Source organism: Syngnathus scovelli, chromosome 4, assembly GCF_024217435.2.
Source record: "Syngnathus scovelli strain Florida chromosome 4, RoL_Ssco_1.2, whole genome shotgun sequence".
Lineage (NCBI taxonomy): Eukaryota > Metazoa > Chordata > Actinopteri > Syngnathiformes > Syngnathidae > Syngnathus > Syngnathus scovelli.
In genome coordinates, this window is record NC_090850.1 from 19,551,621 (window position 1) to 19,565,783 (window position 14,163).

The 14,163-nt window shown below is 40.9% G+C and overlaps 1 protein-coding gene across 2 annotated transcripts in view; it reads right to left on the minus strand.

Moving 5' to 3' along the window:
- fto (FTO alpha-ketoglutarate dependent dioxygenase) overlaps nucleotides 1-14,163 on the minus strand; it is a 96,463-nt gene that overhangs the window by 53,538 nt on the left and 28,762 nt on the right. For both annotated transcript variants that reach the window (XM_049717228.1, XM_049717229.1), the window contains exon 7: nucleotides 12,297-12,416. In XM_049717228.1, the coding sequence (XP_049573185.1) occupies nucleotides 12,297-12,416 (120 nt within the window). The remainder of the gene's footprint in view (nucleotides 1-12,296; nucleotides 12,417-14,163) is intronic.

Consider the following 14,163-nt stretch of genomic DNA (forward strand, 5'->3'; position numbering starts at 1 on the left):
CCGCAGGCTGGCGGCGTCGCATAGTAAGTCTGGCATTTCAGTCAGTTTCACATCAGAGGACGGGCAAATTACATCCAATATTAAAGCGTGAGTCAATTAATCACGGCCTCGCACAGCACAGTGTAATGTACGAGTATCCCCCTGTTGAACATGAATTACGGGCTGGCTTAAAAGTGTGACGTGGCACATCAGCGCTAATCGGAGGCATCCTGGCAAACCTTCGCCTGCAAAAGTCCTCCGTCGCTTTTAAGCCGGTTGAGGGGGAGTCAAATGAAAAAGGATCTGGCAGTCTAAATTAAATGCGGCGCTGTCAGCCACAGTCAAATCCTCTCTTCCACCCACCCCTCCTTCGATCCTTCACAGACTCTTCTGGCTCTTTGAATATCCGTTAAAAACGTCGGGGGCCTTCTCCAAGCCGCCTGTGAAAGTGATGGATCTGTAACTCTGACTGACTGTGATGCCTTGTTAAGAGCACTCGCTTCCCGTCATATCCACCAGTCAAGTGCATTCATTTTTTCCCATTAACAGTCACCCGCCTGGAGAGGCTTCTTAGCTAGCTTAAAAAAAAAAAAAAACACCCACAATGCAAGGGGACACTATTTTTTGCCTTTTTTGGTGACAATCTACCTGTCTGTCTTAATTCCCACTGAAGAAAGGTTTGATTGTTTGTGTGTGTTTCCAAAGGAGAGCGGTGTGATTCACAGACGGTATAATGTGCTTACATCTTTTCCAAGACAGGTGTCCTAAAATAAAGTGTCTCCTTGAGTGATTACATTTGACTTTGAGGAGACACCAAATATTAGAGTGACCGGATGAAAAGAGTGATTGTGACTCTCCGCCAATGATGACTAACTTTGGTTCAAAACATCCTCCAGGGATGGGTGACAGGTTAGAAAATTCATCGACACTGGGGCCCTGCAGCACAGACTTATGTAGGATTTAAGATCTGTTATGAACTTAAAGAAATTGCTCAAGGGCACCTCGACAGTAGTTAGACACTAGTCATTTAAGGCAAACCCAACAACACACAACTTCTGTGGTTATTTTGCCAAGAGCTGCTTCAAGTAACCCACAAAATAAATCGAAGAATGTTTTTAGTATGTTCAGTTTAGGCCTTTGTGGGCAATACTTAGCTGTCTTTGATTTCTGTATGTTTATATCGGTACACCACAGAATTAGATCTACAAACTTGATGATATACATCGCCAATACTAAGTTACCACAAGTCTGACCGAAAAACAGATTTTATTGTGTTTTCCTAGATGAATACATGTGTGCTAAAATGACCACAGTGTTGAAAGGGACCCTCGGGTTTACCCTCAGGCTGATCCCTCGGTTATTTAGCCAGGCCACTGTTTGTTTGTTGGTCAAGCCTGGCATCAGTCAGCACAGAGCAGACAACATTAATTTGTCTTTCTTACCGCGTCGACTAAATTCAAACCCCTCCTTCTGTGTGTTTACCCCCTGATGGCAGTAGCTGTCCTCAAGCCTCCACACCCTCGAACCAAAAGCTGACCACACAGGTCCACTCAACCCAGGACACATCCTCAGGTGAACCAGAGGGCAAACAGGACCTAGGCAGCTCAGATGTTTGGGACTCCAAGCATTAAAAACAATCCTGTCTATTTTACTAAAGACCGACATAAACATGGCTAGTCTATCCAAGCAAGGTATATGTAAACAACCACAAAGTCAGGCTAGGCTCATTAGGCAGCAACTACGATTATCAAAAGGTAAAATTCCGTCTTTATGGCGTGCCTATCAAAAATGGTTTTAAACTAGACAGGTTTTTTAAAAAAAAAAATGTTCCTACAGTTTTTGGGGGACTGTTAATAGCCTTGGAAATGCATTAGTCGACTGACACCAAGACTTCAAATATACTGACCACCAAATAGCAAAACATAGACATGGTCTGGAATCTTGGATCAAGAGTATTAGAGGAAAAATAGTAGTAAACCTCACAAATGAATTTTGAAACCTTAAAGTTTTGGGTAGTGACTGACATTAGTTCTTCATTATATGAATTAATATTTTATTTTTCGTCAAAATGATGTGGTGATTTTGGCCAAACACCAAAGCTTCAAGTTCAAACGAGCTTGCTCTAAACCGTCAACGGATATATTTGACAAGCTCAACCGCAATGATATCTGATTTTACAGAGCCACGCCAGCTTGGCAACCTCTTCCCTGTCTCAATCTCTTCTTGCTTTCTAATACAAGAGCCCAATATTGCTGGGGGGGCATTTGGTGCTTCGCCAAGGAGGAAAAAAAAAAGCTACGGCTCACAAACAAACAACTGGCAACCTGTGATCCTGTCAGACCAGGTCGTCGTCCGGACGAGTTATCTGTGCGTGTTTGTGGCACACCACTGTTGAGTAACTTTGCTCCTAAGGGCAAACTCTCCACTGGTGGCAAAATGGTATTAAGCCCGGGAAGAAAAATAAGTGCAGTGACTGTTCTGTGGCATTACAGAGGTTGGTGTGTAGCATTTGCTTGCTGTCACATGATTTTAGAAGGTTCATATTTCAACCATTAATTATTTTCCATTGTGGAGGAAAACAAAACAAAACAATACTTCTAGTCACGATTAAATTATTTCTCGTTCCTGGCTAACTTTATTACTCAAGCACAGTTTAAATAAAACACCCATTTAGTTTTGGATTTTATTTTTGTATTATTGTGTAAATTGGGGATGTTTGCCTGACTCATTAGAATTGTTGTCATTAAAAAATACAATGTCTTCTAAATGAACAAAATGCAAGGTGTTGATATGTCCTTGTAACGAAAGGCCTTTGTGCTGCACTCGCCCATGCAGTGTTGTTGCCCCCCATCAATAATGTCACAGGGCAAAAATAGCTTTCACCATACACAGCAGGTTATATGGAGTGTAAAACATTAGAAAAATGTGTCTGCAACATCAGAGTAACATGTTTGAAGTGAAAAGGGGCTGGATGGGTGGTTGGCTTTGGGGGGGGGAAGGATGAAGACACTCCCAAAAAGGGAAGAGTCCTGTCAAGTGATTTTCTTTGAAGGCATTGTAACACAGTCAAGTGGGCAGAGAGCCTTTCTATGGCCCCAAAAGCAGTCCATCTTGCGTCCAGAATACAAGTCGCTTAGAATGGACATATGCTTTCCACAGGATCAAATGGAGCAGAACTCCCAGGCTATTGTGGCACTCTCTTTTTCGGGGCCACAAGAGAAGAAAAGGCAAATCTGTTGCCGGGTCGTTGTCCCACTGGGGGCCCACAAAAATCACATAAAAATTCACCGGCCTATTTCTTACAAGGCTTTTTTTTGTCCTGAGTCACATAATAAAAGGGGTGTGGATCCAGTTGGCCCTAATGGCTAAACCACCTACTTCCTTTCAGAGTCAGGAAGAGGCTACATATGCTTGCGTACTCCTCATTGGCCGTATGAGCATGGAACCATCTATCACTGGGACACCGCAGAGGTGAATGCGGGACAATGCGGTCCGAGTTGGGCAGAGATGTTACGCAGCGAACGAGACAGTCAAGGCCCTTCTGCTCCCTTTAACGGCCTCTTTTCTCTCTTTTTAGTGTATGAAAAGCCTTGTCCGGATTCTTGCTGGATAGCAGATTGGGATCAGCACCTCAGTTTCTTGCCAGTAAAAAGCTTTTTGCAAACTGGGACCAAGGCCAAACAGTCTACAGTGATACATAAGTCCCGAGCTTGCGGGATTGCTAAACTAATAAGTAAAAAAAGGGGGGGATGCTATTCATTTGTTAAAGATCTTGCTTTGGAGACATTGGAGTTATAAAAGTCATGATTACAATACATTTGAAGAGGTCATCGGTTTAAAAGAATCAAATGATGAACAGGAAATACAGGCAGTACTTTTTGTGGTATGGCTCACCTCAGAGTCGAGTCGAGTCGAGCCATGAGACCAAACCGAGAAATTGTACGTACCGTCCTTTAAAAATTGTAATTTATTGTTAGGTTAAACCCGACACACACACACAGATTCCATCCCTACTGTCTTCTAAAATTGGACAAAATTGTATTCATGCAAGGACAATCCCAGACCAGAAATTCCGATCCTTCAGCTTCAATCACAAACACCGAGCAAACTTTCAACATCCCTCTAGTTAGTGAACCGCTAACACCGTCCTGCGCATCCCCTCACAGATAGAGAGATCTGACGTGACGATGTTAAACGGGCAAGATGTAGGACGACGTAATTAACGCTAGTCCTTAAAGCGGGCCCGCTTTGGCTCCACCGGGAGCGCCCGATATAGCGCTCATTAATTCCTATTTGTGCATAATGAGAGGGTCATGTTAGATGTAATAAATGGCTCTTTTATTTGGGCGAGAGCTGCGGGGCGGCATCCACTGCTGGCTAACAGTCTCATAAACACCCTTAAGCAGCTCTCATCAGGCTCATTGGGTGGGGAACGATCACATTCAGCAAGCATAATGAATCAGGTGGACTGAGAAACTCCTCAACGCCCCTTGCTAATTAAATACAGAGACACGCTGCATGGTTTTGCGTAATATTAGACTCATTTAACACTAGCCGTGTTTTCCCATCTTCCGAAGTCGATGGTAACCTCGTTGGTAGGCTTTGTTCAAAAGGTTAAACTCGATGTCATAAGCAATCGCAAATGTCATGAAAAGTAGCCTGAAATTGATTCTCTCTTCCTTTCAAACTAAAGTCAAATCTAATTAGGTCTTCCATTCCTCAAGATAATTAGTTACACGGCGTAACTCAAGTCTAAAGTGCATTTTCCCGGATTTGCCATTTAATCCCCTTGATGGAATCAGATCGTATCAACTCTAGTATTCCAGGACTGAGTTATTTTAAGATCATACACTGTATACAGTATGTTGAACATTCAGCGTTCAATGTAAAAAGTGCCAGTGTCGCTAACCCCTTTTGCCAGATTAAAGCGGACGCCATTTGAGGGCGTGTATGACTCCGTAATCCAATTATATGTTTCTAGAGGTCTTCTGTGCCGCGTGTGGCATTGTCCGTTATTGTTTTGTGATGTGGTTGCTGTGAGGTTTTCTGTTTTTCTTTTTCCAAGGGCATCTTAATCATGACAAAGCCAATCCAGTTGGACATTCAGAGGCAGGGTAAAAATGCTCACCGACAATCACATTTTATTTTTAGCATTTTTTCAAAACTTGCCATATGAAAGAGTTTACAACAAATAATTTGCATATTTTTTGATTTTTTTTTCTTTAGCACATTTTTGGGTGCTCTTTGTTGGAAGGCTATTGACTGGCATATGAGACCTTCAATAAATGCATTCACCACTATTTAAGAAACTAAGGTCTAATTTTTGCCTATAATTTAATTTGGCTATCTTTAATGTCGAACTTTTCTTAGTCATCTTAGCACTTTTTAACACGAACCCTCCTTTTCCCACGTCTCGGTATGACACAGGAGGAATAAGCAGGTCCCCTGCAGCCAACACCGTCGAATGCGATTAAAGCCAGCCGGTGATTAATCTGTGCTGCCCCATAATTCCTCTTTACCACTTTAATGGATGTTATCTCTCCTTCTCTTGAAGGAGCTTATCTTGCTGATCAGGGCCAAGGATGAAGAAAAAGTAAGGGTGGCTGTAGGTAGGACGATGGATGAACCAACGGGGTAGGGTGGGGTGGTGGGCAAGCAAATCAAATCCATACAGAGGTAAATAAATAAATAAATCTGTAAATAACTAAGTAAATAAATAACGGTGGTGGAATGAGCGAGCTTCTAAGCGGATAAGGCAGATCAGGCTCTGTAAAGTGCTCATTTGTTTTCTAAGAAGACGTGACAAGCCGCTTCTTAAAACCTGCAGATACAGTTGAGAAAAAAAAAAAAACTGTCACACAGACAAACAAAATAAATGATCCAAACCGCTGTCAATAAACATCCACCGCCCACTTGCAGCGGGGATAAGCTGCCCTCCACATTGGATCAGACAGAAGCAGGTACAAAGCCCCAAATGTGCTTTTCCTCTTAATCATATTTCTTTTCAAACGAGCTAATTTTCTTTTGCTGAATGACAGTGATATAGAACAGCCTCGTTGATTTCGGCACTTTTCGGCACGGTGACACAATCCAGCGCTCAAGACGCTGACACAAACTTGATGATGTCGCTTAAATGTGCTCTGAAACTCCCAAATCAATCCTCCGCAGCTGCAAAACAATCGTGAGAAGTTCTATGCACCTTCGCGTGCGGAACAAAACCGTCTTTATTTGGGAATCTAGTGCACACAAACATGTGTTGACATGCAACCGTTAGGTTCGCCTCCATCTATTTTCCAGAACACTCACTAGGGTCAAGGTAATATGCACGGGATTTCTATCATTCCATATTATTAATCTCTATCTACATATATAGCACACAACCCCCCCCCCCCCACCTGAGTATGTAAAAGAGTGTCAGGGTTCAACGTGAACTCGTTGTGATCGTACAACAGACGAACAGAACTGTGACATTTGCCACGTCTAAATACAAAGCGGCCGGGCCGCTCCAGGTAACACAGACGCACGCCGGGACCCGCCACCGCCATATCTGCCGGTAAAAATTCACCAAAGGGGTTTAAGCGTTTACTCAGAACACTATCAGGCAACTGCTGAAAATTCAGCTTACCCTGTTGAATGGGGACTTCAAAGGGAATGGCAAATACCTTCACGATGCAACACTTTTCTTCTCTTCCCTCCTTCCCGGACTGCTTTTCATTCGTATTTGCAAACGGCTGGTGTAACATGCGTCATTGGCCGCATATTTTTCCTATTTAAGTGAATAATAACAATAATCTCGGGGTAATTTTTTGACATCTGAATGGAGCAAATCGGGAAGGCTGCGGGTAAACAAGGTTGCACATTTATTGATTGCAAGATTATATAAATAAACGTATTACCCAAACAATGAGGTTGAATTATTTTTTTTCAGACAATATAATGTGCAAGCTGGTGCACAACCAGAAATGCTAAAATAAACAGTGACAGATAATAATAAATTGTGGCACTACGAGGCATATTCAGATACTTGCAACTAATTTTGCTTTTTAGTGTGTGACTGGATAACAAAATATATAATTTGTTTGATTGTTGCTGTCATATTTTTTTAACACATTTGCTTAAATGGATTGGGAAAAAAAATTCTCTGGCGACACAAGTGGGTAAAAATAAAAGAAGAAAAATGAGTGCCGGTAAACGTGCATTTTTTTTTAAATATGCCTTTTTCCCGAGCTCTCCAATAACAGAAAAACAATGATGGCTTGCTGAAATTATTTATGTCAGGCCGTACACCAGAAAGCGTAACATTTATTATGTTTTACAAAGCCATCAAATAAATGGGAGAAGGGATTAATTGCCCCCGGCTCGACCTTAAAATAATTATTTGGAGCCAGGCAAACTCTAAACTCCAATGAAATTGATACACTTTGATAATTAGATTCTTGGCACTGACCCGCTGGAGTCAATAAAGGTTATTAAGGCCAATTGCTGTCTAAACGCATTACGGGCAGGGGTAAACTGTCCGTCCGAACGCCCCCTCCTGCCCGCTCCCTCCCCCGGCATTACTCTAGCAACGCCAATATGATAATCCATTCTCCGTCCTGGGGCTCGTGTCTCTACTCTGCCGTACAAAAACCAGATTGGATTCGCTTAACCTTTTCCCGGACTTTGATCAAATGAGCTCACAGTGCAATAACATTTACATTGACCCCCCAACACCCCACCTCACTTCTCTGCCTCACCCTGATACACATTTATTGTTTTTCTACTGCATATCCAACACATGAAGTTAATACAGTTGACTTCTGAGTTACTGCAGAATTTGATTTATAAACTAGTCCTTCTGATAGGAAACAACGTAAAGTTAGTAGGTCATTATAAAAGCTTTAATAACTGTAGAGGGTGTGATTTAAATTTGATATAGTAGTTAAAGAAAAGTGCATCACTATATGATAAAAGCTAGCCAATATAAAATTTGAGAAAATATAAGTAAAATACAGTAAAATAATGTAATATGACAAAAGAAGAAGCTAACAATGTAAGATTAGACCAAATATAAGTAAAACTACAGTAAAACTACTATGAAGAATGAACAGTGACCCATACATGCTAGCTAGCATTAGCAGTGGTACCTTGACTTACAAATGTCCCAACTTAGGAGTATTTCGGGTTACCAGATACAACGTTACTCAAGTGGAGTAACAAAACAGTTGCTGACTCACTTTCAGCCATTTATTGTAGGGTACAAACACAAATACAAAATTAAGTCCAAAACCGTGTAACTTGAAAATTCTCCCTGAAAATTCTAAATCTGATGACTTTTGAGGTCCATGTGATTAGGGATCATCCGTCAATTCCTTTACATCCCGACACAAAAAGGTAGAAAAAAAATGTACTTAAAGGTGTGACCAATGTGATGGAAAACGGAGTGGCAGGCTGGGTGAACGGAGACGAGGAAGACATGGCCCCCAATACCATTTCCTGTTTGTTCCATCTTGATGTATACAAATGTACTCAGGCTGGAGTGGAACCCGTTTATCATTATGAAAGTCGATTAATTTTGCCTTGATATAAAAAGAATTTGCTCTAACAAGGCTGCTGTCAAGGCGAGGAGAACAGGAAGGAAGAGCAGAAGAGATTTCGCCACCGCAGCCGGCTCCGCCTTTTTGAAGTCAAGACGAGCCGCCACTGAAGTCGAGGAAAGTGACAAATTAGGGGGGGCTGTAGTGTGCCGAGCGAGAACTGCTAAATCAATTAAAGTCACATCGAGTGCAAACATTCGCATCAATGGCCTGCACGCACACACAAATAGAGGACAGGGAGAAGAAAAGAGGACGGGGTGGTGAAAAAACAGCACACCAGCTTTTTTAAATTACTCTGCATCAAGCCAAAATTCCTTTTCTGCCTATTGTGGATTATGACACATTGTTGCCAGTTCAAAGAAAATGTCACTATTGTGCGAGGGCCATGATAGCACACACCTGAGGGAACCTGTGAGACAGGTCAACCCCGATCACAGGGGGGTGGAGAACCATGTCGTTTAAAGAGGACAATGAAAAAAGTAACAAAAAATAAAAAAATCCAAACACGCACGCCGACGTTGGCCACAATGCAATGTTCTACTAAGGTGAGCCAAAAAAAATAATAGTTCAGTAGTTAGAACAAAACGAAGAAGCTAAAGGTCACCCGGGGGGGGGGGAGGGGGGGAGGCAATATGAACAAATGCACCCCAGTGTCTTAAATACGACAAAAAGATGGTGAAATGTTTTCACATCGTTTTACAACACATCATGCAACCTGCGGCCCCTGGGCCATTTACGGCTCCGTCAGAGCGTTTAACACAGCCAAATAATATAAACACTAATGAACGTTCCTGTGATCATTGAATGTCTACAGTGGGCATCGGAGAACTTTATCAACACGAAAAGGTTCCCCTCACCGTTATTGTTAAGAATATGTATTTTATTTACAGGGAACCATATGGAGTAATTTCTACAGCTTCACAGACAGGTGTTGGTTTCCAAATAAATGCAATAAAAATGTGTGTGTGTGTGTGCGCCTGATGGAGAAGTGTGGTGGGGGAGGCGCTCTTGATTTAAATAACGCAAGAGAAATGTGTTGTGATCGCAACACCCCCCACCCACATCTGCACACACTCCCCAAAAGGAGGAAAATCTATAAGTCACATGCATGAAGTGCTTTTCATCAGCGTATGGAAGAGGTCGATGCACGGGGATGTAAATATGGCTTGCCAGAGCAATAAATGTTGTCTTTCATCACGACGCCTGAATTATTACGTTTGCGCGCCGGGCAAATGTAATATTATTTTTGCATCGGCTCAATGAATGGACAAAATAGAGGGGAGACGTAAAACAAATAAACAAAGCAGCAGTATGTATATGAAAATTGGCTTATTTATTGTATTTAAATCTCTCTATACTATGAAGTATGTCTCTCCATTTCTATTTTATTAGAAAACATTATTCAGATGATATTTACTATGTCGCTGTATATTTGCGGCTTTTATTTAGTCATAAAAACTGAGCTTGAATTTCCTGCATTAGCTCAAGATGTCTACTGCATGGATGACATTTATTTACTTGTTACGATGCGGAGGTTTAAAAACATCATTAATTTATTTCCCCCCTTTATATTTATATTTGTTGTCATTTTAATTAGTAGAGTTTATTATGCTTATTATATACATGTTGATAAACACATCTGACTTGTATTAGTTTTTTTAAATGTAAATGTTTTTTATAGTTAAACATAAATTTGCTGATTTATCATCTACATCAAGTAATATACAAACTTATATTCTTATGGATTTTTTTGAAGTCTTTTTTTATTTTAAGTAAATGACCTTAAATCAGTGCAGGAACTACACGTATGTCTCGTGGTAGTTAAATATCAAACCATATTAACTTTTACAAATATACATCATGTGTAATATGTTTAATATGTTTTGATTTTGTTTCACACTTTTGATTTATTTTTTTGTGTTTTACTGATATGCAAGTGCAAGAAAGATATTCAAATTCTGTAACACACACTCTTCTGAGTCATAATCCTCCATGATTCAATTCTGTCTAACTATTTTGTTTCATTCAAGTATTTTTTGATCACATGGAATAATTCCAAATGTAAACCAAAAATTAGGCCATGGCTTACTTGGCTGTTCCGGGAACATTCGGAAAAAGCTTGGGTGACACTTTGAAACAAGGCGAGCGAGCAGAAGAAAGAGACCTCACATTTCACTTGATGCCCTTCCCTAAAAGCGCCTCCAAATCACTCACTTCATTTCAGGGCCCCCAGAGGCGGCACTCCAGATGAGTTTAGCCCCCACCCCAAAAAAAAAAGAACAAAAATCCTCACCCGTCCACCCACTCATCTCACCCGGCAGTGCTTGGACAGTGAAATTGCGAGAGAGCTACGGAAAGAGAGAGGAGGCTCTCTCAGTCTTTATCCCCGCCTGAGCATTAGATGTGATTACTGCTCAGCTTCGCACACTGACACAGACTGAGAGCTTCTCCAGTCACTGGCGGGCGGGCGAGCGACTCAAGGAAACAGGGGAGAAAGAGAGAAAGAGAGCGTTGGATGAGAGGATGCTTCAGTGATGCAAGAGTGCCCCCTGCTGCTTTAGACGTCAAGCTTGTTAGACACGCAAACACTTTGGAGAGCGAGCGCAGTGTCGTGTTGTGTGTGTGTGTAAATGTGTGTGGCACATGTGTACAGCGCGATGCCGGAGACTTAATTATGAGTGTGACATTACAAAGTGATTCCTTTACAGTGGTGTCTGACTAATAGCCGCGTCCCTCCGCAATAAAAGCGTCTGCGAGGCTGCGATTAAACAAATGACACGTCTTTAAGAAGGCGCCCGTCCGTCATGTCACAAGAAACACACGCACACACACGCATTCCCTGGACGGTGGGCATTTCTTGGGCGCCTCCTCGTTTGTGTTGAGGGAGTTTTGTGTTTACCTCACAAGCGGACGGGTTTATGTTGGTGAAGTGATTTTTTTATGTTGATGGTATGTTAGCGCCGGTTAGATTTGGTTGCTTGGTTTTGGTTGGTGAAAAGCACAGTGAAGCTCAGCATTGGTAATTGTTATTTCTGCTTTTTTGTTTTTCAATTTGAATGTGTGTTTTTCAATTTTTGTAGTGTTTGGATGCTTTTTAGTCATAGGCTGAATATGAAATTTCAAAGCTAAATTTTAGACTTTCTAAAGTACTTATTTTTAAAATTTCAAGTGTGAGTATTCCATACAGTCTCCTATTTTTGATTTTCTCCCAAATTTCAAAATTGTAAAAAAATTCACAATTATTAAAATTTGTAGTATGACAAATTTGTTTTTTTTGGGGGGGGCACAAAACTATGGCGTTCCAAACACCACAATTAGTGCAAAATTTTGCACTGGACAATTATGAATATTAAAATGTGGTGATTTTATTTTTTTATTTCTACCATAAAAGCATGAGCAATTTTTGGAATGTTTTTTCTTATTTTTGTACTACAAGTTTTTTTGGGGAGATAAACAATTTCATATTTCGACACACCCTTAAAACCACTGGGGGAAATTGTGAGCAAATGGTGTCAATGACGTTTTTCTAAATGTGTTTATAGCTCACAATTTTTTTCAACTGTTCTGCAACATTCCCCAAAAAGGCTGTGCCTCTCTCGAGTCCACAAAATGTCAGTGTCAATCAAAAGCGAGCATTATTAACTTTCCGTTGTTGTTTGAAACAGCGTTTGTGTCTGATCTTATAAAGGAGTGTGCAAGTGTACTCTGTGTTGTGTGGCAAACACGAGATCAAAAGCTCACCATGGTCTCCATCACTTTCCAATCTTTCTCCAACTCCTCCATGGGTTTGCTCCACCAGCTGCAGAAGCGTGTGTAGCGCCGGCCTTGAAACCAGTACTGACGCAGCCACTCAAACTCCACCTGCACGCAAGTCGACACACAAACACAAAGCTTTACGATCTTAATCGAGTCTATAAGTAATAAACAGCCTTTTTTGTTTTCAGTTAGTAAAGACAATTGATCTCTGGTATAACCATAAACGATTAAATGATGACACTTTAATCCCATGGTGGCAATTTAGGGCGAGCCCGCTATGCGGTCGTCTTTGGTTCTCGCACACGATTTACTTTGCGGCAGTAAATTACTAAAGTCGACTTAAATGCATTAGTGAGAAATGATTTCATTGTTCCAACAGTCTTTGAAAGTCTTCATGTGGGAAACACGGACAAACATACTGACGACTGAATTGGTCAGTATTTTTTTTACGATGAAAACGATGAAAACAAATAAGACATTTTTTACACGTTTTTAAAATTAAAGGTTTGAAATTTATCACAATTAATACACTTATTTTCCAATAAAAAATGTTTTTATAGCTTAACATTTTTTATTATTAAAATTGAAACAATTAATTATTGAATAGAATTATTACAATTTTTTCCAATTAAAAAAAAGGTTGTATAGCTTAACATTTAATTTATTATTAAAATAGTGACAACTAATTGAATATTCAACTTAACATGCCCTCAAGTATCATAAAATAGTGCTTAAATTCTGATAAGATTTACAACTATATATTTTTTTCCATTCTCACTGTTGTATAATTGTTCAGAATATGATTTACCAGACTGTGTACAAGACTGTAATCAAAGTCTTACCAACTAGAACACCTTAAAGCTCCGCCCACTTGGTACTATCCCGCTTCCCCATCCCTCCCGCCTCGTTTACAGATGACAGTCTCGCCTATACTGATCCGCTCCAATCTACTCCGCTGGGACCCGTTTTTTTTTTTTTGTGTGTATTTTTTTCCCGCTCTTTTGAAGTGCTGATTTAATCCTTGCAAGGAAGTGGCGTATAGCCAGGTGTTTCTAACTATGTGGCGGTTTTTGCGTTTGTTCTTTGTATCAACGCTGCCTGTGCCCTTTGTTTGCATCCCTGCCTAAAAAGTTGCAGGCGTAAGCGCGGATGTCAACGAGCGCCTCCCGCCTTCCCAATTGCCGCCAAGGCGAAGATAACGCCGTCCTCCCCCAAAACGTCCTACAAAGCATCATCGGTAGACAAAACAAAGCAAGCGGCACTTCATTTTGACAACTGTACAACGTAAAGTGGAGTTGCACATATTTCAAATGGTAGTTCTTCTAAAGGAGCCTTTTCCCGCATTGTATCGTACAACACGCCCTGTTTATCGTAAAAAATGGCGAGTGCCAAGCTGTTTATTGCCATTACATTTTTAGTTTAAACATAAAATAAAGATTACAGATTTTGTATTTGACCAAAACAGTGGTGCAGAATATTATTGTAAAATCAATACATGGCATTTATTTGTATTCCCATTACTTCCTATGAGGGAACAAAAAATTGTTTTTAAATCCATAAAAATCTGAAACTCCATTTTAGAGACTCCACAGTTTCTAGTGTTCCCTATTTTTTTTCTGTACTATGTGATGTATTATCTAGTGTTGAGGCAGAACACAGGATCATCGCTCTGATCCCGGCAGGGATGACATGCAAGGACCGGCCCGTGTCGGCGCTACTCGGAAGCTTCTCGGTGGCTCCATACAAGCCAGCCTTCAAAGAAATGTCATCCTTTATGCTCCCCGGTATCCACTCCCCTTCGATCACCGCGGCTCAAACAAACAACAAAGCCATCGAGGCTCGATATCGGACA